General features: G+C 47.3%; 1 protein-coding gene across 1 annotated transcript in view; it reads right to left on the reverse strand.

The window, feature by feature from the left end:
* Positions 1 to 26,535, reverse strand: part of RNF212B (ring finger protein 212B) — a gene marked incomplete at both ends in the record, with an annotated part of 247,258 nt that overhangs the window by 124,130 nt on the left and 96,593 nt on the right. The window contains one exon of the mRNA XM_082243294.1: positions 15,273 to 15,327. Within this exon, the coding sequence (XP_082099420.1) occupies positions 15,273 to 15,327 (55 nt within the window). The remainder of the gene's footprint in view (positions 1 to 15,272; positions 15,328 to 26,535) is intronic.

A 26,535-nucleotide genomic window follows, 5' to 3' on the forward strand; every position in this document is an offset into this window, starting at 1 on the left:
TTGAGATGGTGTAGTAATAGGTAGTGATCAGAGAGAGAGAAAGGATAGTTTGAGAGGTGGCATGGAGTGCATAGGTGGGAGAAAACAAGGTCAAGGATATTGCCTTCAGAGTGAGTAGAATCATGTATTCATTGCTTCGGGTCAAAGGAGGAGGTTAGACTGAGAAGTTTGGAAGTGGCAGGAGTGTTCAGGGCCGGCGCTACCTATAGGCAAGGTAGGCGCCGGCCTAGAGCGCACATCAGTGGGGGGCGGCGCCCGCCCTCCCTCTCTGCCTTCCTCGCTCTCCTCTCTCTCCCCCTCTCTGCCTTCAGCACTTGTGGAGAAGGAGCAGCATACCTTGAATCCCAAGCCAGCGGAGTGGAGGTGGAGCTGGCTGTCAAACTGATGCTGTGATGTGGGGAAGGGCGGGGCCGATAGGCGGGGCTCCACCCGTTTGTCCCCTGTATAGTCTAGACAAAACAGCGGTGGGTGGTTGGTGGGCGGAGAAGAAGGAGGCGTGGGGCTGTCAAATGGACGCTCTGATGTCGTGAAGGGCGGGCCGATTTGTGGGGCTCCGCCCCTTTGTCCCCTGCATAGACAAAACAGTGTTTGGTGGGTGGAGAAGAAGGTGGAGGGGGCGGGGCCAACTACTGCCTATGCATCTATAGCTCTGTATAATGTGCCGGTGAAGGGGCGTGGTTTGTGAGTGAGCAGCGTGCTGAAGAAAGAAGTCAGTGTATAGTCAGAGCAGCCACGTGAGTTGTAGACGAGTGTGTCACCTGCTCGACCCTCACCGCCTGGAGCTGACTACTGTCCACAACTTCACCGTCTGCGGTAAGTACCATGGGGGAGCTCTCAGCATGGTCTTGCCTTGGGTTTAGCTGGCAGACTGCAATGCCCAGCGTGCCCACTGTAGTGATCCTGAAGAACTGCAATGCCCAGCATGCCCACTGTAGTGATCCTTAAGGAACTGCAATGCCCACTGTAGGGATCCTGAGAAACTGCAATGCCCAGCATGCCCACGACAGTGATCCTGAGGAACTGCAATGCCCAGCATGCCCACTGCAGTGAGGCAGATGGACTGCAATGCCCAGCATGCCCACAGCAGTGATCCTGAGGAACTGCAATGTCCAGCATGCCCTCTGCAGTGAGGCAGATGGACTGCAATGCCCAGCATGCCATCTGCAGTGAGGCAGATGGACTGCAATGCCCAGCATGCCCTCTGCAGTGAGGCAGATGGACTGCAATGCCCAGCATGCCCACCGCAGTGATCCTGAGGAACTGCAATGCCCAGCATGCCCTCTGCAGTGAGGCAGATGGACTGCAATGCCCAGCATGCCCTGTGCAGTGAGGCAGAGGGACTGCAATGCCCTGCAGTGGTTCTGAGGGGCTCCACATCCATCATGCTGTTGAGATGACGGGCTACCACTCCCAGCATGCACTCTGCAGCCTACACTAATTGAGAATCCTCTCCACCTCTTCTCTCCCCCCTCCTCCCCCCCCTCCTCTCCATCCACCCCTTCCTTTCCATAAACCCCCTCCTCTCCTCCCCTCCTTCCTCTCCATACACCTCCACCCCCCTTCTCCTAGCCCCCTTCCTCTTTATACAACGCCTCCTCTCCACCCCCCCTCCATTCCTCCCGCTCTCCATCCCCCTCCCCTTCCCCCCCTCCTCAGTACCTAACGCACACCCCTTAACCCTGCATGCAGTACGTAGCACACCCCTCAACCCTGCACTCAGTACCTAGCGCACCCCACAACCTTGCACTATCCAAAAAGCGCACCCCGCAACCCTGCACTCAGTACCTAGCACACCTCTCAACCCTGCACACAGTACCTAGTGCACCCCAAAACCCTGCACTCAAGACTTAGCGCAAACCCCTCAACCCTGCACTCAGTACCTAGCGCACCTCTCAACCCTGCACACAGTACCTAGCGCACCTCTCAACCCTGCACGCAGTACCTAGCGCACCTCTCAACCCTGCATGCAGTACCTAGCGCACCTCTCAACCCTGCACGCAGTAACTAGCGCACCTCTCAACCCTGCACGCAGTACCTAGTGCACCTCTCAACCCTGCACGCAGTACCTAGCACACCTCTCAACCCTGCAATCAGTACGAAGAGCACCCTGCATCCCTGCACGCAGTACGTAGTGCATTCCTCAACCCTGCACGCAGTACGTAGTGCATCCTGCAACCCTGCACTATTTATGTAGCGCACCCCACAACCCTGCACTCCCCTGCATTCTGTGCATTACACACTTCTGACCCCTGCCACCTACACCATATACATGGGCAGAGGAAAGGGGGTGCAGCCAGGGGCAGAGCCAAGGGGGGGGGGGGGGGGGGCGGCAAAATTAGATTTTGCCTAGGGTGTCAAAAGTCCTTGCACCGGCCATGGGAGTGTTAGTATTAATAGGGATGTTGAAGTCGCTGAGAATGATTGTGGGGATTTCAGAAGAGAGAAAGTAGGGTAGCCAGGCAGAGAAGTCGTCAAGAAAGGTTGATACTGGTCCAGGGGGGCGGTAGATCACAGCTATCCTTAGAGAAACAGGAGAGAAAAGACGAATGCAGTATGCATCAAATGAGGAGAGTGACAGAGAGGGAGGTGGGTGAAGTACCTGAAAGGTGCTATGTGGGGCTAGAAGGATCTGACACCCCCTCCTTTGCTTCCTCTGGGTCTGGGAGAGTGAGTCCAGAGAAAACCACCTTGGGATAAGGCAGCAGAAGATGCAGTGTCAGATTCATGAAGCCAGGTTTCGGTAATGGCGAGTAGATTAAATGAGTTAGCTATAAAATGGTTGTGGAGAGTGGTGAATTTATTACAGACAGATCAGGCATTCCAAAGGGCGCAAGAGAAAGGGAGTCTGGTCTTGGAAAGAAACGGGATGGGAACTAAATTGTGCTGATTGTGGCTGCAGCCAGAGGGTGCAGGGTAATGGGTGTATTGAGTACAGGTAAATGATGGAGGCCCAGGGTTTGGGGATATGTCTCCAGAGGTTAGGAGAAGCAGAAACGTGAGGGAGGTAATATGAGAGTGTGATTTATATGAAGGGATATGCCCCAGTGTCCTGGAGATTTTTTGTGCGTGTGGATTTAGAAAGAGCAGGAGATGGTGAGTGCAGTAATAATGGGGGACAGAAGTGAGGGTGATATATATAAGCTGTGGGGTGGAGAAGAGGGGTGAAGGAGAGAGAGTTTAAGGATAGAAACGGCTGTCAGAAGGAGTTGTAGAGTGCATGTTACAAGGAGAAAGAGCTGAAGGGGTAAACAAGGTCACCTGTAGTCTTTATGGTGTTTATCTCAGCCTTTTCTGTGTTCATTCACTTTGTGCATTCGCTGAAGTGCAGAGTCAGAAGTGCTCCCACTTATAGAAATGATTATATGATGATCCATGAACATATGTCCAGCATCTTGCATGAATCCCACTCTAGATTCCTAAAACCATAGGAACCTTGGCTATCTTACATTTTCCCTACATTACTCCCAGCCAGTTACGACACCTTGTGCCTCCTAGTTGACTAACACCAGGGCATGAGGGATTCCCCTCCCCTCTTTCTTTCTTTTTCTCTTCTTCTCTCTTTTTGTCTCACTCTATATCTGCTTCTTCCCTAACTCCCTTACTGGCTTGCTCCTAATATTTTGCTTACATGCTCAAATGCCTGGGTCTTTGGACCTTGCCAGTTGTTAAGGCCAGCGGCCCCACCGTGTGGCTATATTTTTTAATCCTTGAAACATTGTTCATTATACTGTCATGCTTACATGTACCCTTTTCTATAATTGCTTTTTGAAAGCTTAAACGTTTTTCATTTTCATATGACTGTACATAGCCCCCTGCATGTATAACTCTTGCATTGTATTTCTTTTTGATTTTCAATAAGAATTATTGTACCAGAAATTTGCTCTAATACAGACATGCCAAATTTGTGTGTAGACATATGTAACCCTTTCCCTTTCTAATTTGTGCCTTCAGCTTGTTCAAGGATTTAAAATAAAGGAGGTCCCAATTGTTCTCTAGAGGATAAAATCTACACTTCCTAACATAGATAAGTGGCTAGCAGTGGCGGCCTGCCCCCCCCCCCCCCCCCCAAAAAAAAGAGGAAGTAAAAATAGATTAGATATAAAAAAAAATTAAATTTTTCGCCCACTAGGGGCCCCGGACTTAGTGCTGGGTATGGGGGGGGGGGGGGTTTTGACCCCACCCTCCGCTGGCAGAGGCGCTCTTCTGGGGGTCATCGGGGGGCACAGCAATGTGCCCCGACACACCCCACTTTAATGATGTCCGAGCTGTGATTGGTCCAGAGTCCAGCCTGGACCAATCACAGGAGGACATGGACTTGGTGACGTGACGCCTGGGGGCGGTGCACCGCCCCGGCGTCACGATCACCTTCCGTTCCCGCCCGCGGCCCGGCGAAGAGAGAGGGAGAGGAGCAACGAGCGTGACCAGTGTCGGATGTTGCTGCTGAGTCCCGGTAGCAGTGCTGTGTACACCGCGAAGAGGAGATTGAGGAGAGGAGAGGGCTAAACCGGACACCTGGCTTCCACCCCCGGACATGCAGTCGCCCCCGTCCAGGCTGAGGAGCAGCAGGATGAGGAGATGAGGCTCCGACAATCCGCAGACTCCCGCCGCCGCCCCGGGCCGACTCGCAGCACGCCACGCAGGTCACCGTCCGTGACTAGTGAGGTAAGTGACAGACAGTGTTTGAAGGGGGCACGCACGCTGATCTCTGCATTGGGGACATGTACACTGGTCACTGGCTGCATTAGAGGCACGCACGCTGATCTCTGCATTGGGGACATGTACACTGGTCACTGGCTGCATTGGAGGCACTCACGCTGATCTCTGCATTGGGGACATGTACACTGGTAACTGCATTGGAGGCATGCACGCTGATCTCTGCATTGGGGACATGTACACTGGTCACTGCATTGGGGGCACGCACGCTGATCTCTGCATTGGGGACATGTACACTGGTTACTGCATTGGAGGCACGCACGCTGATCTCTGCATTGGGGACATGTACACTGGTCACTGCATTGGAGGCACGCACGCTGATCTATGCATTGGGGACATGTACACTGGTCACTGGCTGCATTGGGGGCACGCACGCTCATCTCTGCATTGGGGACATGTACACTGGTCACTGGCTGCATTGGAGGCACGCACGCTGAACTCTGCATTGGGGACATGTACACTGGTCACTGGCTGCATTGGAGGCACGCACGCTGATCTCTGCATTGGGGACATGTACACTGGTCACTGGCTGCATTTGAGGCACGCACACTGATCTCTGCATTGGGGACATGTACACTGGTCACTGCATTGGGGACATGTATGCTGGTCACTACATTAAAAGGGACATGTATACTGGTCACTACATTGAAGGGGTCATGTATACTGGTCACTACATTGAAAGGGGGCATGTACGCTGGTCACTGCATTGAAAGGGGGCCTGTACTGTGGGGTTTGTGCTAGGGGGCCTGTACTGTGGGGTTTGTGCTAGGAGGTCTGTACTGTGGGATTAGTGCTAGGGGGTCTGTACTGTGGGGTTTGTGCTAGGGGGCCTGTACTGTGGGGTTTGTGCTAGGGGGCCTGTACTGTGGGATTAGTGCTAGGGGGTCTGTACTGTGGGGTTTGTGCTAGGGGGCCTGTACTGTGGGATTAGTGCTAGGGGGTCTGTACTGTGGGGTTTGTGCTAGGGGGTCTGTACTGTGGGGTTTATGCTAGGGGGCCTGTACTGTGGGGTTTGTGCTAGGGGGTCTGTACTGTGGGGTTTGTGCTAGGGGGCCTCTACTGTGGGATTAGTGCTAAGGGGCCTGTACTGTGGGGTTTATGCTAGGGGGCCTGTGCTGTGGGGTTTGTGCTAGGGGGCCGGTACTGTGGGGTTTGTGCTAGGGGGTCTGTACTGTGGGGTTTATGCTAGGGGGCCTGTACTGTGGGGTTTGTGCTAGGGGGTCTGTACTGTGGGGTTTATGCTAGGGGGTCTGTACTGTGGGATTAGTGCTAAGGGGCCTGTACTGTGGGGTTTGTGCTAGGGGGCCTGTACTGTGGGATTAGTGCTAAGGGGCCTGTACTGTGGGGTTTATGCTAGGGGGCCTGTGCTGTGGGGTTTGTGCTAGGGGGCCTGTACTGTGGGGTTTGTGCTAGGGGGTCTGTACTGTGGGGTTTATGCTAGGGGGCCTGTACTGTGGGGTTTGTGCTAGGGGGCCTGTACTGTGGGGTTTATGCTAGGGGGTCTGTACTGTGGGGTTTGTGATAGGGGGCCTGTACTGTGGGGTTTGTGCTAGGAGGTCTGTACTGTGGGATTAGTGCTAGGGGGCCTGTACTGTGGGGTTTGTGCTAGGGGGCCTCTACTGTGGGGTTTGTGCTAGGGGGCCTCTACTGTGGGGTTTGTGCTAGGGGGCCTGTACTGTGGGGTTTGTGCTAGGAGGTCTGTACTGTGGGATTAGTGCTAGGGGGCCTGTACTGTGGGGTTTGTGCTAGGGGGCCTGTACTGTACTTTTATATATGTATTCCATTCAGTTTGACCCACTGTTTAATTTGAGCTTTACAGGCTCACTTAAAAGATAAACAACTCCATGTTATTTTTTTTTTTGTAATCTGTAATGAAAATTTAAGTTAAGTTGTCTTTAGAGGTGTATGCCATTTTGAGTGTTTGTGTGGTTACTGTTATATTCTTACTTTTATTCAGGCCTGATAGTATAGCTCAGGCTTTACTTCCGGCTGTAACAGGAAAGCTGCAGCTGTTATATACTGAAGTCATACTGTCATTTATTTGCCCTTCTACTTCCCTTGCTAGTTAGAGAATGCTTTGCTTACTGTGAACCCATTCAGAGATTATTATTATTTTTATTATTATTATTATTATTATTATACAGGATTTATATAGCGCCAACAGTTTGCGCAGCGCTTTACAATGTGGGGGAAGACAATACAGTTACAGAACAATTCAATACAGGAGGAATCAGAGGGCCCTGCTCGTTAGAGCTTACAATCTAGAAGGGAGGGTCAAGTGAAACAAAAGGCAGCAACTGAGGGGGATGGCCAGATGGATAAAATGGAGGTAGAGTTGTTAGGTGTGGGTAGGATAGGCTTCTCTGAAGAGGAGGGTTTTTAGAGATTGCCTAAAAGCTAATAGAGTAGGAAATATTCGGACAGATATGGGTAAGGAGTTCCATAGGATTGTAGAGGCTCTGGTAAAGTCCTGGAGGCGAGCATGGGAGGAGGTGACAAGGGAGCTAGAGAGCAGGAGGTTTGGATAGGAACAAAGAGAGCGATTAGGTTGGTATTTTGAGACTAGGCTAGTGATGTAGAGATTACAAGCACTCTGTGAATGGTAAAGGCGAGAAAGAAACAGCATTGTGGCAGAGTCTGCAGCAGTCAGAGTTACTCTTGAATGCAAATGTTACAGCAACTACAATCAAATTAAAAGTGACATACAGTACACTTCTTAACACTTACAGTGTATATTAACACTGCAGATTTAAAAAAATCATGGAGTTTTACACTTTACAATCTCAGGTGTGGCCACTAGATGGTGCAATAGGGAAGCAGCATTTAGCAGTAACATGAATTAGGAGGGATAGTATATGGAGCATGAATATTGCTTGCAATTTTGTAGACTCATTTTTTCATTACGTTTTTGCAAAAGTGAAACATACATCCATCTGATCTGGAGAATGTACAACACTGTACAGTGGTAGAATATATATATATATATATATATATATATATACAGAAATTATTATTAATGAGACTTCCCGTGTGTTAAAATAAATCCAACAAAAGAAAAGCAAATGAGTATTCTGAGTTGTCCCGTATAAGTGATCCAGGTGGTTATGTAGCACCCTCCTGCCAGGCTGCTAGGGTTTTTTGGTTTGGTAAATTTAGCTTTTGATTTTCTGTAACCAATAGAGCTTTGTGTGTAATTGCTTTAGGCTGCTCTGTGCTCTGCAGGCTGCTAGTCTGGCTGCTTCCCCTTGTTTTCTGGAGCTTTCCAGATTATAGTGAGAGGAAGAGCTAGATAGGCAGTCTGAATATTTGTGCAACCCAAACCTATCCCTGGAGAGGTGTGTTCAGATTGTGGTTGGGTGTGTAAAAATAGTCTTGAGCCCAATAGGCCTGGATTCTTGTCCAAGAGGAAAGGTTCCCAGCCAGGGAGGGCTTCCTGGCTTTATTGCTGAAGGTCTAGCCTGCTTATTAGGATCCCAGCCATGCTGAGAGGGCCTTCTCAGCCACAAACCCTTTCAGGGATTTAAGAGGGGTGCCACTGAAACCTGGCTTGGGAGTGCACAGGGAGAGCCTGTCTGCTGAAATCAGAGTTACAGTCTATGCTGGATGAACACTATGAGTACTGACCCAAAGGGGGAAATAATTTCAGAGACTGTTTGCTTTTATCACCCCTGCTGCACAAAGTAAAAGGCTTGCCTAGCCTGGCTCATTGCTAATGGTACCCTAGTGCTGTCCAATTAATGTCCCAATGCTGTTCAGCCAAACTACTAGAAGGAAGTGTGTCCTCCTTGTTCCAGTTTGTAATGTTGAGTATCCCACAGCTCCCTGAACCCTTCCAAGTTAATGTTGCAAAAAAAAAAAAATGCAAACCCAGACTTAAGGACTGTGTTCCTGAATCAGTATGTGAAGTTGCTGTTTGCCTGGCTGCTGCACTAGCGGGAAAACCTGGATTTTAAAACAGCTGCCCTAGCCAAAGGTAGCTCTACAGGTATGTAGGTAGTGCAGTGGTCATGGAATTAGGCAGTCAACTCCTCCATACTTTAGAAGTGAAATAATTCAGTGACTCACTTTTTCATCATTGGAGTATGTGTAGTTTTACAGTGTTTTGGAATCACCGTCCTGGTGGCTAAAAGGAAAAATCAAAAAGAACTTATTTTGCTGTGGAGATTGAGCCCTGGAGTACAGAGACGTCCCTGATTTCTGGGGACATTGAAATGAATGAATGAATCTGTTACAAAAATGTGGGACCAGTACGTTTTTTTGGATTAGTGGACAGGACCACCACATATGAAGTATTGTCCCAGTTTCCTCTCACAATTCCAGCATCAGTCTAATTTTGATGGAAATATATTTTTGAATGTCATAAGCTAATGCTTTGGCAATAGTTTGGGAAACAGACGTTCATACAGAGATATCTGTGGTGGAACATACTGTATGTACAGGGGGCACTTGTGAAACAGGTGTGCAGAGGTGGAGGTGGAACAATTTTGCAGAGGTGGTGGTGGAACAACTGAACAGGGGGCAACCATGGAACAGTTGTGCAGAGGGTATTGATGGAATGTGTGCTTGAGGGAATTGATGGAACAGGTGTGCAGGGGGCAGTGGTGGAACAGGTTCATGCAAATAATACCAAGAGGGCTTGTCTGCACTGCATGCAATGCACATGTTGTCTCTCCTCCCTGTAATATAAAGGTGGGGCTGCAATGTAAAGAAGGGACTACAATGTAAAGGGGTGCTGTAAAGTAAATGGGGAACTGTGCTGTAAAGGGTAATGCTGTGATGTAAATAGTGGCTATGAATTTGCTCACTGCTGTGCACTGTCAATTTTTTTTTTTTAATTTTCAACTTTTATTATTTTTATACACATCCATCGACAACACATAAAATAAACATGGTATGTATAGGATACAGAGATATACACATATGTAAATTCATTGTAGCATCTGATCCCAACAACCATACACAACAGCAAGAACAGGGAGAAAAAGAAAAAAAGGGAACCCCCAACAAAAAAACCCAGTATAGGTTAGGGTATCCGTGTTGCTCTAGTGTATGTCATATATCAATCTCTCTGTCGATTAACACAAAGGTGGACCTGACTAGGTATAAGCCTATTGATTCCCCAACAGACTCTGCCAACCCCTACAAAACACCTCGGCCATGCACATGTCTGTGTGATGGGCATTATGTCCAGGGAAGGAGTGCATTGAGGGACGAGTGTCCAGTATACCTCAGTGCCAGACTCCAAACAGATATAAGTTCCACTGCATCAATATTTTGTTGCGACAGCCGGATAGAATCCTAAAGGGTGTCTGTGACACCCTTTATGAATTCCCCCCCCATTATGATGCAAGTTACATAGTCCTGACCAAAGTTTTCACTGTTTTATCAGTTGCTGGTTTCAAACCAACTATTTCAGTGATACATTCCAGTGCCATCTCACTTCATGACAATGTTAGGGGTGATAGGTAAGGTAGCCCCAACAGCAGCAACAATAACAAACTGAAGCTACAGAGCAACAACCATGGCAAGCACCTGCCATCATCAACTGGATGGCTTGTTTGACCTTCAGCTCTTTCAAGCACTTTTTCTATGGGTACATATTTTTATCATCATCTGGATCTTCATTAGTCCTCAGTCACCGTGTTTCTATTATAGGTGGAAGCAGTGCTATTTACAGCAGTAATTGAGCTTCCAATATAAATTAATATAGCTGAGGAGGAAGAGAAGTTGTGTGAACTTTCCCAAGATTTGTAATTTGATGAGCCTAATTTTGAGATTGGGATTGTTTAAACTGCATTTCATGTGCTAAAGGACGATATGAGCTTGGAGACTGTTGGAGGCACTAATTAATGTAGAGGAAGATTACACAATTTGTTGAATAATCTACCAGGAACACAGCGACTTCATCTTTTTTGCACTGTCAGCCAAAGAATTTTCCCTCGAAAACACTTAACAGGTATGATACAGGGAAGAACTATTTTTTTCACATCTAGTATGCACTCTGAACCATAGCTGCACAGGAAATGGCAAAACTGAGGCCATTTTGTTGCTGTGCCACCACTACAGCCCACAGGTACTGTTACCCAGATCAGGACTGAGAAATACTGTTTTATATAACAGGAATTCTGGATAGAACAGCAATAGTATAAGGCAGGGGTCTCCAAACTATGGCCGGAGGGCCAGATGCGGCCCTTTGCTTGCCTTTATCTGGCCCTCGGGGCATTATTCCTCCCACTGTCGTCTACTGTGGGGCATTATTTCTTCCACTGATACCAATGATGGTGTACTATTCCTCCCAATAAAACCAATGATGTGGTGCTACTCCACCTCTTGCTGACCACCAACCCTGCGACCATGTTTATTCTCACTGATGCTGGACATTTTCTACCACCACTGGCCATAATCTGGCCCCCCAAAAGTCTGAAGGACAGTAAACTGGCCTTTTGTTTGAAAAGTTTGGAGACCCCTGGTATAAGGCTTCATGCACACTGGACATTTTTACAGCTGCTGTTTTTGGCATCAGAGGTTTTTTACTGCAGCCAGTAAACTCCCCAGGATGTTGTCCATGCACACACAGGCAGCAGTTTTTGGCAGGGGCGTTTTCTGGCTGTAAAAAAAACACAGAACTAGTGGGTTTTAGGAGGCGTTTTTCAGCTGTAAAAATGCACTAACTCTGATAAAAGCTGAAAAACGCAGCTATTCAGAATTTATCAATGTTTTTGAGCCATAAGCTTTTGTGGGAGTATAGTTTTAGTTATAAGATAAAAAAAAAAAACGCTACAGCGGAAAAAAGCTAAAAACAGCTGAAAAACGCTACTGCAAAAAAGTTGAAAAACTCCTTCTACAGCTACAGCTTTCTACTGGCATTTTCATAACGTCCAATGTGCATGAGGCCTAAAAAGAAAGGCACAATGAGGCACTCAATGCCAGCAACTGTAGCCCCCGTATATCTTTCAAAAAAGATTAAAGAAGTTGTAAAGTCAGAAGGTTTTTTTTATCCTAATGCATTCTATGCATTAAGATAAAAAGTCTTCTGTGTGAAGCAGCCTCCCCAGCCCCCAAATACTTACCTGAGCCCCATCTCTGTCCAGCGATGCCCAAGGGTCCCTCGGCTGTCCGGGACTCTCCCTTCTGATTGTCTGAGACACAGCTGCAGTGCCATTGGCTCCCACAGCTGTCAATCAAAGTCAGTTACCCAATCAGGGGAGCGAGGGGGCGAGGCCGAACCCCAGCTCCGTGTCTCAATGAACACAAGGAGCTGCAGCTCAGCTCGGGTGCCCCCAAAGCAAGCTGCTTGCTGAGAGGGCACTCAACAGGAGGAAGGGGCTAGGAGCAGCGAAAAGGGATCAGAGAAAAGGAGGATCCAGGCTTCTCTGTGCCTGTTTATTTAAAAAAAAAACACACAAGACTTTACAATCACTTTAACCACTTTCTGACTGCCCGCCGCAGTAATACTGCGGCAGGGCGGCCTTCCTGTGAGAACCGATGCAGGTATACGTCAGTCGCGTGCCTGCAGCTAGGGGGCAAGCGCACACCGCCGTCGGCGCGCTCCCACCCCCACTCGGCAGAGGGGATGCCGATGCACGGGGCAGGCGGCTCCGATTGCCGCCTGACACCCGCGATCGCTCCCCGCTGAGAGAAAAGAACGGTCAGCTGTTGTAAACACAGTTAATCGTTTATCTCTCTGCAATGATCACAGAGCGACTGTGATCCTGCTATGTAGGAACACAGGTCTCTGTGATAATTTCAAAAGCCACGCCCCCCCCCCCCCACAGTTAGAAACATGCCCCTAGGTACACATTTAACCCCTTGATCACTTACTGTGTTAACCCCTTCCCTGACAGCGTAATTATTATAGTAACAGTGCATATTTTTAGCACTGATTACTGTAGTAATGTCACTGGTCCCCCAAAAATGTCAAATCCGACATCTGTCCGCGGCAATGTCGCAAAAAAATCGCAGATCACCGCCATTGGCTGTCGAAAGCACCCTAACGATCCGAAAATCGGCAGATCGTTCGTCTTACGAAATTTTCCTTCCGATCTTCTTATCATAAAACTTGTAGCATATTTGGTTTTGCTACACCTAAAATGTATTTAGCTGATTTAAAGTGCAAGTTTAATTGGGCTTTAATACAATAAAAAATACATAGAAGAGAAAGCTTGTAAATATATGTCTATGTAGCACCCTATGGGTAGGTGCTAGGTAAAATAGATAGTGAGCCTTGTCTGCCTAACAGCAGGGCTGTGATTTGTTAGGTAGGGTGTCGGGGCTTCCAGATGTGCCTCCTGAGGGGAGAAGTATCCCCACTGGCTACTGTGAGAGACTTCTCATAGGGCAGTGTGGGAAGCCCAATCAGGGGACACATCCCAGCTTGTAACCACCCCAGAAGGCAGATTAGGCTGCAAAGGATTCTGGGAGTGGGTATAAGTTTGGGGGGGAAGTGCGTGGCACGGTGTCTTTGGCGGGAGCAGAGTCCCAGGAAGGACTCTGCTCCTGTCTGAGGAAGGTGGATGTCTCGGGGTGTCGCCTGAGAGTCTAGAGAGTGCTGAGTTGAGCTGAGGGGGATATGGTATGCCGAGAGCCTGCGGAGAGAGAGAGGGGTCCAGTCCCAGGAAAGCCTACACAGTTTGTGAGTACTGCGGATTGCCCCTGGGGGTCTTCCTAGAGTCGGAGGGGACCACTCCGGAAGAGATTCGGGGATCCAAGGTCAGCTAGCTGTAAAGGGGGTACCTAGGTTGAGGACCCTGAAGTGTAAAGGGGGTACATAGTCAGTGGACCCTGAAGAGTTCAAGGAGCATAAAGGGGGCGCCAGCAGTCTGGGCCCTGAATTGTATTGCGTGTGCCAGTTACAGTGTTAGCTATTTGGAGTTCTACACAATACTACCTCAAGCTATACTAGGCGGGGGAGAAGTATTCAAATACTTACACAGTGAAGTAGAGCTGCACGATTAATCGTATGAAAATCGCGATCTCGATTCACCCCCCCTGACGATCTAAACCTGAGATATGCTCGATTCTTTGCATAGCTGCATAGCAGAGAGAACAGCTGTGGAAAAAAAAAAAGCCTCCCAGCAAACGCCTATCAGCATAGTCTCCCAGTAACTATAAACAAAAATGATTACATTGTATCTTTTTCTTCCCTCTGCCAGGGAGAAAGGAAGTTTAACCTCTTAAAGACTGGACCTTTTTCTGACAATTTTTGCTTGCAAGTTAAAATCATTTTTTTTTGCTAGAAAAGTACTTTGAACCCCCAAACATTTTATATATTTTTTTAGCAGAGACTCTATAGAATAAAATGGCGATTGTTGTAATATTTTATGTCACACTGTATTTGCGCAGCAGTCTTTCAAACGCAATTAATAGACTTTAATGAATAAAAAAAAAAAACGTAACAGTAAAGTTATCCCAATTTTTTTTTGTTACACAGAGAATCGTGAGAGAATCGTGATCTTTATTCCAAGCTAAAAAATCGTGATTCTCATTTTGGCCAGAATCGTGCAGCTCTACAGTGAAGCAGTGTCAGGAGTTCTACAGTTCTCTGTCTTGGATCTACTGGACTATAGGTCGGGGATTCAACACTTCCTCTGTTGTACAGAGAGTTCTCAGAGTCAGTGAGCGTTGGCTGGCGCTGGCTAGGACATTTTTCCAGGATCAAAGTCCCAATTGTAATTAGTTCAAGCTGAGAGGAGTATCCCACTCATTCCCTTCTCCCATCCCCTAATTTATAATAAAAACCACAAACAAAGATGCCGTAGTTGTCACTGTTTCAATTTTCACACCTGGGGACTCAGCTCACATGGGCTGGAGAGGATTCCGGTACTAATGGCAGACCCACATCAGGCCACAGACCTGGAAACCTTGCTACATCTATATCACTATATTCTTACATAGACTTTAACATTGTAATACAATTTAGGAATTTGCTTTGCAATCTTTTCAAATCTGTAGTGTTCATTAAAATAATAACTGGTGATTTGCCATTAGGGTCCTTCTAAAGACACTTCCAGTTATGGGGTGACAAATATTTTTCAGTTGTGCTCCTGCATTATCACAAGTGTCCCTTATATAGACTTTAAGCAGCTGTGCCAACACACATTGCAATGGCATAGTCCATCAGTGAACCAGGCCAGAGCAATGATGTGCAGATGGCGCCTGGGTAAGTGCATGTAGAATGGAAGTAGGCTGGAGGTGATCAACAGCACTGAGATGCTAAGAAAGAATGAAAAGAAATAAAAAAATAAAAATAAAACGGTTTCTGCACTATTTCAGTGCGATTTCAGTGCAACTTGCATTGACATCTATTAAAGTTTCACAGATATCAGCAAGCTGCACATGAAATCACACTGCTTTGAAGTCAGGCTGAAGTATCGTGACTTCAAAACCGCACTGGTGTAAACCAGGGCTAAAGGAAACCTAATACTATTGCAAATTTTGCTTTCTCCTTTGACATCTTTTTAAATGTCAAAATATTGCTCATTGAGTGTCACATCTCTTCGCTACCGAATGAAGATATGTAAAATCCACAAGCATGTGCCTGACTTTTGTCTTCTACTTACACTGCTTCCTGAATGGGATCGAACATATGTAACTGACTCCAGAGATGATGATCGACTGAACAAATAGAAAAGAGGTGGACAGATGTAATTATGAATTTAAAAAAATATATTTCCTGGCCCTACCTCACATCAGCACACAATGGGTTAACACCTCTGCTGGACCCCACAGGGCCACCTCTTCCTAGCTAAATAAAAGACAGCCCTTCCCCCACTGAAGAGTTGTTGTTTTTTTTTTTTTTTGGGGGGGGGGGGGGGGGGTCATGCTCCAGGCCACCTGTTGATTGCACTTGGTAAGTACTTTGGTTGCTGCATGTATATCCCCCCTACCGCCTTGCCCCTCCACGGTCAGCCTCTCATGGAGTTGGAAGATCCTGAATGTGGGATGGTAAACCCTACGGAAACTGGGTGCCCTGTGTGCCGGGCTGCGGGTAATGTTGCTTAAATAGCACAAATATTCTACAGGTGTGGTATTAGTAAGATAAAAGATGTGCGTCTGAGAAGATGTCCCCATTGTAAGTGGAGCATATGGGGGCAGCTACATCCAGGCCGTCAAGATGAATACAGGATGGCCCTATTAGGTCAGGGAGCCACCGCAACCGGTTCAATAATTGCTGCAAAGGGAAAGGGGAGGAGGAAATAATGAATTATTACCTCAGAAAGGTTGCATTGAGGGAGGCTCAACTCTGATGTAAATTTTGAAAATTAGAAAAATATTGATGGATGAAAATTTCAAAAAATAGGAATCATTGACCACCAATGTGGTAGATGATTCAGACCAGTGAGAACCCGGACAGACAAACAAATAACACAGACAACATTAAAAAACACAGACACATGAGCCATAGATCCCACCCAAACCCCTGAACCAGATTTGCATACCATCCATTGTGTGAGAGTGGTTAGTCAAAAACTGACTTAAATCACTTCTATCTAGACACTGGACGGATGCAGGCATAGATTGAAGTGATTTAAGTTCAGTTAAGTTCAGTTCATCAGTTCAGTCACGTCAAAATGTATAATTTTTTCATCTGTTTTTCGTCTGTTTTTTTTTTAACATCAACTACCAATGCAAAAACGGATGAAAAACAGACCGTTTGTCAGTTTACATCCGTTTTTTGTCCGATCCGTTTTTTTGACGGATGAAAAATAGGGCATTCATCCGTTCCAAAAAACGGACATTGACGGAAGCAGATGAAAACGGATGTTAACGGATGATCATCTGTTGTCATCCGTTTTTACAAAGAGATGCATTGATGTCCGTTTTTCATACGTCAACGGATGGATTAAAAACGGACAAACGGACCGTATGTGTGAAAGGGGCCTTAGAGTGGCAGTGGATGATGTCCTAGAGGGCGGGAGACGCAGCAGGGTAGTGACTGCCAGCCGCCAAGCAGCAGCTTAAACAGTTTAGAGCCGGTAGAGGAAGTGGTTTCTCTCCCTCTCTCTGCAGTCCCGCCAGTTTTCTCTTGTGAGGTAAAGATTTGTTGCTGTTTGCTCCCCTGCTGTGCTGTGTTTCTGGGGGTTAGACAGTCTGACTGGTTTTTGTCTCAGATTCTGTGTCTCCTGTCTGCCTCTGGAAGGGCTGCTTGACTTCACCTGCTACTGCTTCTGAAGCAAGAGGATAAAAGCAGATGGGTCTTAAAGGAACAGGATACCTGTTTTTTTTTTTTGGTGGGAGAATTATATATTTTTTTTAATTTTTATGCATGAGCTCATCACACCTGTCAGTGGCACAGAAGACTAGCAACAAGTACAAGGGGGCAACGTGGGACATATTTTTAAAAGAGTGCTAAAGGAATGCAAAGTATGGTGTTTTGCATTATTTTAGGAGCAGAAGCCCTAAACACAAACACTCCGGAAAACATAAGACCCGCCATTGGTCATCTGCTGACCAGGACAATCTGCATTTCTTACATTCCAGCACAGGGCGGGTTTCCTGCTCCTCAAGCACCTTACATGGCAATGGCTCACATGCGTTTAAATCGTCGCAATAGAAAACTGCCTTGCCCAGCCCTAGGTGCATGTTGAACCTGCATGCAGTCTGCAGTGCACACATTTCAAAGCCTAGAGGCTGAGGCGGAAAGTATGCGGCAAATATCCATGCCACAAGCAAGACACAGGCCCAACCATCATAAAAAGCACGCAGATGTTTCCAAATGTGAAAAAGGAAGGGCCTCTTTTACCATAATGACAGAGCATTAAAAGCTCATTGATGAAGAATAGGAGAGAACTGATAAGAAGACTAATATACAGTAAAAGCACTGCAAGCTTTATACAATGAAGCTGACTGATGCATGTCTAAGCAACGCACTTCGAGGAGTGGATGGAGCCCGCCAGCGTCTGGTGCGTAAGTGTCTTTGCCTTTCATTACCTTTAGGGATCCTATAGATTGAAAAGTGGACTTAAGGCTGATTCACACAAGATACAGTCCAATGCTTGTTTATTCTGAGTCAAAAATGCATAAACCATATTTACCATGGATTCCAATGGCCTACTTCACACAAGTGCAGTGTGTTCCTGTACAGTCAACCTAGTGAGAATATGTTGCATTTTATCTGTGTGGAACGCATCTGTAACATGGCAAAACGCACCTATACACTTCAAAAACACACATGTAGAAAGACCTCTTCAACTCAGAATTTGTAGAGGACTTGAATCTGGCTGCTGACTGTTGGCAGAGACTTCAATATACCTAGTTCTAGGGCTGGCATATTCAGTCACAGCCATTAGAGCTTTGTGGTTGTGCCACTGGAGGGTGGATGAAGCTTCCACATAAGCCCTTTGTAGCATTCTCCAATATGGGAGGTTGTTTGGCAAAACGCTGGATGAAGCGAGTGGCAGAATAAATGTCCAGACTGTGGCTACAGTTTAATAGGAGGAAGCAACAGTCTTTTCACTCAAGTCTGTTGATCTTCAGAAGGCTTCAGGCAGCCAAATCTTATAGGCCAGGCTGAAATTTACCAGATCACAGTGAAGGGGGCTAAAACTTCCTTTTTCTTGGAATCAAATCCAGAGCAGGCTGCTAGACATCTGGAAAGTCTGTTGAAGGTGTGCCCAACTAGAGGTGTACCGAACTGTTCGCCGGCGGACAGTTCCCGGCGAACTTAGCATGTTCGCGTTCGCCGCTGCGGGCGAACATATGCGATGTTCGGTCCGCCCCCTATAATACATCATTGATGCAAACTTTGACCCTGAACTTCACAGTCAGCAGGCACATTTCCAGCCAATCAGCATACCTCCCTCCCACACCCTCCCACCTCCTATAAATAAGCAAGGGCAGCATCCATCTTAGATCATTCTGAAGCAGTGTGTGTTAGTGAGAGCAGGGAGAGCTGCTGCTGCTGCTGCTGCTGTTAATAGCTAGGGACAGTTGTCAGTGTTCCTGGTCTTGCTAGTCAGTGTTCTTGGTCCACTACTGCTGTAAGGACAGCATCCTATTCCTGACAGCACCCCATAAAGCCCTTCTAAGGGCTGGTATTTGTGTAATTTATATATATATATATATCTAGTGTCCCCAAAAGCCCTTTTAAGGGCTGGTAATTGAGTTTTTTCTTTTTATATATATATATATATATATATATATATCTATTGTACACTGCAGTTGCCTGCCCGCTGTGTGTGAGAGGCCACAGACCCACCACAGACTGTAATGTGTGCACACCACACTCATTTCGGGTGGCACAGGCACAGTACCGTGCATTTTAAAAAATATTTTTTTTTTTCCTCTGTCATAATTGCAGTGAGTGCAGTGTCAGGTCCACAGAGTGTACTGTACCCACTGCAGTGCACTGCCCACCACTGATATATATACGGTGGCACAGCATCTTGTTGCAAATTAAAAAAAAATATATATATTTTTTATTATTGCAGTTGCCTGGGCTGCCAGTGACTGTCAGGTCCACAGAGTGTACTGTGCCCACTGTAGTGCCACTGCGTGCCCACCCACCACTGATATATATACGGTGGCACAGCAGCTTGCAAAGTAAAAATATATATATTTTTTTTATAATTGCAGTTGCCTGGGTGCCAGTGACTGTCAGGTCCACAGAGTGTACTGTGCCCACTGCAGTGCCACTGCGTGCCCACCCACCACTGATATATATGGTGGCACAGCAGCTTGCAAATTAAAAATATATATATTTTTTTATAATTACAGTTGTCTGGGCTGCCAGTGACTGTCAGGTCCACAGAGAGTGTACTGTGCCACTGCCCACCCACCACTGATATATACGGTGGCACAGCAGCTTGCAAAGTAAAAAAATATATATTTTTTTTATAATTGCAGTTGCCTGGGTGCCAGTGACTGTCAGGTCCACAGAGAGTGTACTGTGCCACTGCCCACCCACCACTGATATATACGGTCGCACAGCAGCTTGCAAATTAAAAATATATATATTTTTTTATAATTGCAGTTGCCTGGGCTGCCAGTGACTGTCAGGTCCACAGAGAGTGTACTGTGCCACTGCCTACCCACCACTGATATATACGGTGGCACAGCAGCTTGCAAATTAAAAATATATATATTTTTTTTATAATTGCAGTTGCCTGGGCTGCCAGTGACTGTCAGGTCCACAGAGTGTACTGTCCCCACTGCCCAACACTCCTATAGGGTGGCACAGCACCTTGCACTCATAGTACAACACATTAAAAAAAAAAATGACAGGCAGAGGCAGGCCACCCCGCAAGGGCCGTCGTGGTCGTGGTGCTGTGATTTCCTTAGGCCCTAGAATAATGCCCAGTGTTCAGAGGCCACCACAGACCCTGAACTCAAAAAATTCTGAGGACATAGTTGACTGGCTTACACAGGACACCCAATCGTCTACAGCTTCCGCTCGGAACCTTAATGCACCCTCCTCCTCCAGCTCAGCTTCGGGCACCTCTCAATTTACCACTCGCCAGCCCCCTGGCACCACCACCAACACTAGCACCACAGCCGCTCCACTTGATCCGTCAGAGGAGTTATTTTCACATCAGTTGGAAGAAATAAGTGATGCGCAACTATTAGTGCCAGAGGATGTAGATAACGGGGATATGTCTCAGTCAGGCAGCATTATACACATGGACGTACATTGTGATGATGATGATGATGTTGTACCTGCTGCTGCTGCCTTTGCTGAGTTGTCAAGTGAAGCGGCTGATGATGATGATGTGTCTGTGGATGTCACCTGGGTGCCTGCTCGAAGAGCAGAAGAAGAGGGGGAAAGTTCAGATGGGGAGACAGAGAGGAGGAGGAGGAGACGAGTTGGAAGCAGGGGGAGGAGGTCATCGCAAGGAGCTAGTGACGCGCAGTCAGACAGCATGTAGATTCGGCACCCGGGGTCAGCCAGACAGCACGCCAATCAACGCAAGCTGTTGCCACCACCAGAATGCCGTCCTTGCAAAGCTCAGCAGTGTGGCATTTTTTTTGTGTGTCTGCCTCTGATATCAGCGATGCCATTTGTATCCTGTGCCAAAAGAAACTGAGCCGTGGGAAGTCCAACACCCACCTAGGTACAACTGCTTTGCGAAGGCACATGATCTCACATCACAAACGCCTATGGGATCAACACATGAGTAAAAGCAGCTCACAAACTGAAAGCCACCATCCTCCTCCTGGTCCAGCATCTTCAGCCACGTCAACCACTGCTGTCCTCCATGCCCCCTATCAACAACCCGCCCCTCCGCCTCTCACCTTCAGCAGTTCCTGCTCATCTGCCCACAGTCAGGTGTCTGTCAAGGAAATGTTTGAGCGTAAGAAGCCAATCTCACAGAGTCACCCCCTTGCCCGGCGTCTGACAGCTGGCTTGTCGGAACTCTTAGCCCGCCAGCTTTTACCATACAAGCTGGTGGAGTCTGAGGCCTTCAAAAAATTTGTCGCTATTGGGACACCGCAGTGGAAGGTACCCGGCCGAAATTATTTTTCACAAAAGGCAATCCCCAACCTGTACTCTATTGTGGAAAATGAAATCATGTCACGTCTGGCACACAGTGTTGGGGCAAGGGTCCATCTGACCACTGATAGCTGGTCTGCAAAGCACGGTCAGGGCAGGTATATCACTTACACTGCGCATTGGGTAAACCTGCTGGCGGCTGCCAAGCATGGAATGCGTGGCTCTGTTGCAGAGGAGTTGGTGACACCACCACGACTTGCAGGCAGGCCTGCTGCCACCTCCTCTACTCCTCCTACTCCATCCTCTTTGCTAACCTCCTCGGCTGAGTCCTCTTCTGCTGTTGCGTCTTGCTCCACAGCAACTGCACCCCCCCAGCTCCACAGGGGCTATTCCACATGCCGGATACGACAGTGTCACGCTGTCTTGGGGTTGACTTGCCTGAAAGCAGAGAGTCACACCGGACCAGCACTACTGTCCGCCCTGAACGCACAGGTGGATCAGTGGCTGACCCCGCACCAACTGGAGATCCGCAAAGTGGTGTGTGACAACGGAAGCAATTTGGGCAATTGAATTTGGCAAAGTTGACACATGTGCCGTGCATGGCACATGTGTTGAATCTGATTGTACAATGCTTTGTGCAGAAGTACCCAGGCTTACAGGACGTCCTCAAGCAGGCCAGGAAGGTGTGTGGCCATTTCAGGCGTTCCTACACGGCCATGGCGCACTTTGCAGATATTCAGCGGCGAAACAACATGCCAGTGAGGCGCTTGATTTGCGACAGCCCGACACGTTGGAATTCAACACTGCTAATGTTCGAACGCCTGCTCCACTAAGAAAAAGCGGTCAACGAGTATTTGTATGACCGGGGTGATAGGACAGCCTCTGCGGAGCTGGGTATTTTTTTGCCACGTTACTGGACGCTCATGCGCAATGCCTGTAGGCTCATGCGTCCTTTTGAGGAGGTGACAAACCTAGTCAGTCGCACCGAAGGCACCATCAGCGACATCATCCCATATGTTTTCTTCCTAGAGCGTGCCCTGCGAAGAGTGCTGGATCAGGCCGTAGATGAGCGTGAAGAGGAAGAGGAAGAGTTGTGGTCACCATCACCACCAGAAACAGCCTTACCATCGCTTGCTGGACCTGCGGCAACACTGGAAGAGGAGTCTGAGGAAGAGGAGTCAGAGGAGGAATGTGGCTTTGAGGAGGAGGAACACCAACCACAGCAGGCATCCCAGGGTGCTCGTTGTCACCTATCTGGTACCCGTGGTGTTGTACGTGGCTGGGGGGAAGAACACACCTTCAATGACATCAGTGAGGACGAGGAATTGGACATGAGTAGCTCGGCATCCAACCTTGTGCAAATGGGGTCTTTCATGCTGTCATGCCTGTTGAGGGACCCTCGTATAAAAAGACTGAAGGTGAACGACCTGTACTGGGTGGCCACGCTACTAGACCCCCGGTATAAGCAGAAAGTCTCTGATATGTTACCTAATTACCGGCAGGCGCAAAGGATGCAGCAGCTACAAAATAAGTTGAAAAGTATGCTTTACACAGCATATAAGGGTGATGTCACAGCACAACGGGAATCCAACAGGGGAAGAGGTGAAAGTAATCCTCCTCCTACCACCACAACCACGCCGGCAAGGACAGGACGCTTTACAGACGTCTTGTTGATGGAGGACATGCGGAGCTTTTTTAGTCCTACGCATCGCCACAGCCCTTCGGGGTCCACCCTCAGAGAACGACTCGACCAACAGGTAGCAGACTACCTTGCCTTAACTGCAGATATCGACACTCTGAGGAGCGATGAACCCCTTGACTACTGGGTGTGCAGGCTTGACCTGTGGCCTGAGCTATCCCAATTTGCCATTGAACTTCTGGCCTGCCCCGCTTCAAGTGTGCTGTCAGAAAGGACCTTCAGCGCAGCAGGAGGTATTGTCACTGAGAAGAGAAGTCGCCTAGGTCAAAAAAGTCTTGATTACCTCACGTTTATTAAGATGAATGAGGCATGGATCCCGAAAGGACTGACAGTGGGGGATGCATTTGACTGAAAAAGGCCTGGTGATGACTGAGATGCCTTGGGCTAAAAATGGTCCACACGCTGCTGTATTTAATCATTCTCTGCATGCCAGATGACTTACGTGACGTCTCCGCCACCAACTATGGTTCAAGCCGCAATGTTTTAGTGCACTTTCTGCCTTGAAAACCTCAATTTTTCAGGCCGCTGCTAAAGCAGCGGCTGCAACAATACCTGCTTTTTCATGCATGTGTACATGCCTAATTTTTTTGGCCTCTGGTGCTACACTGTGGCTGCAAAAAAACAAAAAAAAAGGCACATACATGTCAATTCCCCTTTGTGATCGTTACCTTGTCGTGGTGAAGGGGCTTGCGTATCACAATGAAGCGATCACCTCTAGGAGTGTGTTGGCACACCCCAGATGATAAGGTCGTTGCTTCATTGTGAACAGACCAAAAGCGATCCGCGGGATAATTTTTCATAGAAAAAACATTCATTTTATTTCATTCTTTCTGCGGAGCTGGGTATTTTTTGGCCGCGTTACTGAATGCTCATGAACAATGGCTGTAGGCTCATGCGTCCTTTTGCGGAGGTGACAAACCTGGTGGTCAGTCGAACCCAAGGCAACATCATCGACCTCATCCCATATGCGTTTTTTCTGGAGCGTGCCCTGCGAAGAGTACTGGATCAGGCTGTAGATGAGCATGAAGAGGAAGAGTTGTGGTCCCCATCACCACCAGAAGCAGCCTTGTCGTTGTCAATTGCTGGACCTGTGCCAACGCAGAGAGAGGAGTCTGAAGAAGAGAAGTCAGAGGAGGAAGGTGGCTTTGAGGAGGTGGAATACCAGCCACAGCAGGCGTCCCAGGGGGCTTGTTGTCACCTTTCTGGGACCCTTGGTGTTGTACGTGGCTGGGTGGAGGAAGAGACCTTCAATGATGTCAGTGAGGACAAGGAACGGGACATGGCTAGCTTGGTATCCAACCTTGTGCAAATGGGGAGTTTGCGGTTGTGCAAATGGACTGACTGACTGACTGTTAAACGGGGAGTTTGGTCTGTCAGAGTTTGGTCTGTCACTGTGAAGCGGGCGTAACCCTTACACTACTTGACCGATACAACATCATACCTGATCGTATTCACACACTGGATGTTTTAAAGCACGTTATTCCAAACAATTTTGGAATGTTAGGTGATTTCTGCCCTTTATGGATCAAAACCTGACTCTGCGTCAACTACGTAATTTTCCATGGGAGTTTTGCCATGGATCCCCCTCCGGCATGCCACAGTCCAGGTGTTAGTCCCCTTGAAACAACTTTTCCATCACTATTATGGCCAGAAAGAGTCCCTCTGTGTTTTAAAATTCGCCTGCCTATTGAAGTCTATGGCGGTTCGCCCGGTTTGCCGGTTCGCGAACATTTGCCGATGTTCGCGTTCGCCGTTCGCGAACGGCGAAATTTAGGTTCGCGACATCACTATGCCCAGCCAGTGTCTTCCAGTGGGAGCCAGGATAGCCTCTTTTTGGAGGGTTTGGGTGACAAACATCAAAGACAGTGCAAAGAATTTGTTCACAACCTGCGGGTATAGGTGTTACCTTAATCCCTTAATCTCTTCACCTCTGGGAAACTCTCCTCCCATGTTGTTTAATGTGGAGGCTGTTACACCGCTTCACCACTAGACAGGGGCTACGTTCGGGTGAATGGAAAGGATAAAATAGCAGTGTTGATAGTTTAGCTGTCTCCCTAGCAACAAGAAGCTCCGGACTTACAGGAAATAGAATTTCGTCACATCCGGAAGTGACGATGTTAAGCCCGTACGTACGGCGCTATGACGTTTAGCGCATGCCCAGTACTATTAAGGAGACGCCGGGAGCCATTAGGGAGATGTCTCTCTCCCTGTGACAAGCAAAAAGCAACCGCTGGAAAGTTACCCCTCGGTTTGGATGAATATAGACTGCATTAACCTGTAAGTACTTGAGCCTTACATATCAGGAATTAGGGTGGATTTTTTGATCACTAAAATTTGCGGCATTAATGGGGTATTTTTCATTTGGTCCATAGAATATATTCAAGCTAATCACTATCAATACAGGTGAGGAATGGTGATAGTTTTTCTTTCCACTCACTGGAGTTATATGGACTGCGGGTTATTTTCTTGAAGTCTTACTTTTTTTGAAAGGTAAGACTGCATTTGATTATAACGGTAGATGGACATATAGAACAACATTTGTTGTTTTATTGGAGCCACACTATAAAACTTTTCTTCTTGAAGTAAGCGCAAGAAATATATAGTGACCCCTATCTGGAATAGTTGAGGAAAGTTTTCCTACTCAGTGGGTGTGCATTCTTAATCTTGACTACCAGTGTGGCTACACATATGGAAGATTAACAAGCCTCCATTATTTCCTCTTTTTGGGGGTGAGTAAAAAGACCTAATATATATTACAGGTAAGATGTAAGATCCTAAACCAGACTCTAAGGGGGTTATATATTTCAGGTTGGCCATAAATTGGATTTTTGAGAAATAGCTTTACGGCTCTTGCATCTGTATGGTGAAGGGAAGCAGCTCACACACAGGGAAAACCTGGAGAGATATCAATACTGTGTATGCATCAGATTTGGGAAGGAGTTTAGAGACAATCCTTTGCTTTGAAGCATGTCATTTTTTGCTTATTGTGTATGGTGCAAAAGTATACCTGCGCTGCTAACAAAGCAAACTCATAAATAGATCTCAATAAATATAGTGTATAAATAATCTGTGTAAAGTGCTAGTGCTCAACTTGAAATACACATTTCTATATCATAAATCCCAATCAATATATATCAATCAATATACAAATTCAATAAATACCTTAGATAGGACGAGCTTTATTGGACCATCAACTCAATCAGTAGATCGTATCATCCAGGTATTGGTCAAAAAAATGGAAAGAGATGCTGGCATCGTGAAGTATGTAACCACTTTTTTCGATGCACACAATACAAGATACACTTACAATATGGCAAAGGTTAAAACGCCTAAAAAAATCATCCCACGGGTTGCCAATCCAAACGGCTGTACTCACTCCCCGTGTCCCCGTATGTCGGAAGGTGGATGTAGTCGGGAGTAGTACGTACTCGGACCCACGGCTTGACGCGTTTCACTCCGCACACAGAGCGTTATTGTAAGTGTATCTTGTATTGTGTGCATCGAATAAAGTGGTTACATACTTCACGATGCCAGCATCTCTTTCCATTTTTTTGAGCAATACCTGGATGATATGATCTACAAGAAAGCTGATTGAGTTGATGGTCCAATAAAGCTCGTCCTATCTAAGGATATTCTGAAAGCGGTGTATTATTTGGCTTCTGGTGAGTAGGGGTCCAGGAGGGGAGCACCTACC

Source organism: Pelophylax lessonae (genome assembly GCF_965119305.1).
Source record: "Pelophylax lessonae genome assembly, chromosome: 1".
In the NCBI taxonomy this organism is placed as follows: Eukaryota; Metazoa; Chordata; class Amphibia; order Anura; family Ranidae; genus Pelophylax; species Pelophylax lessonae.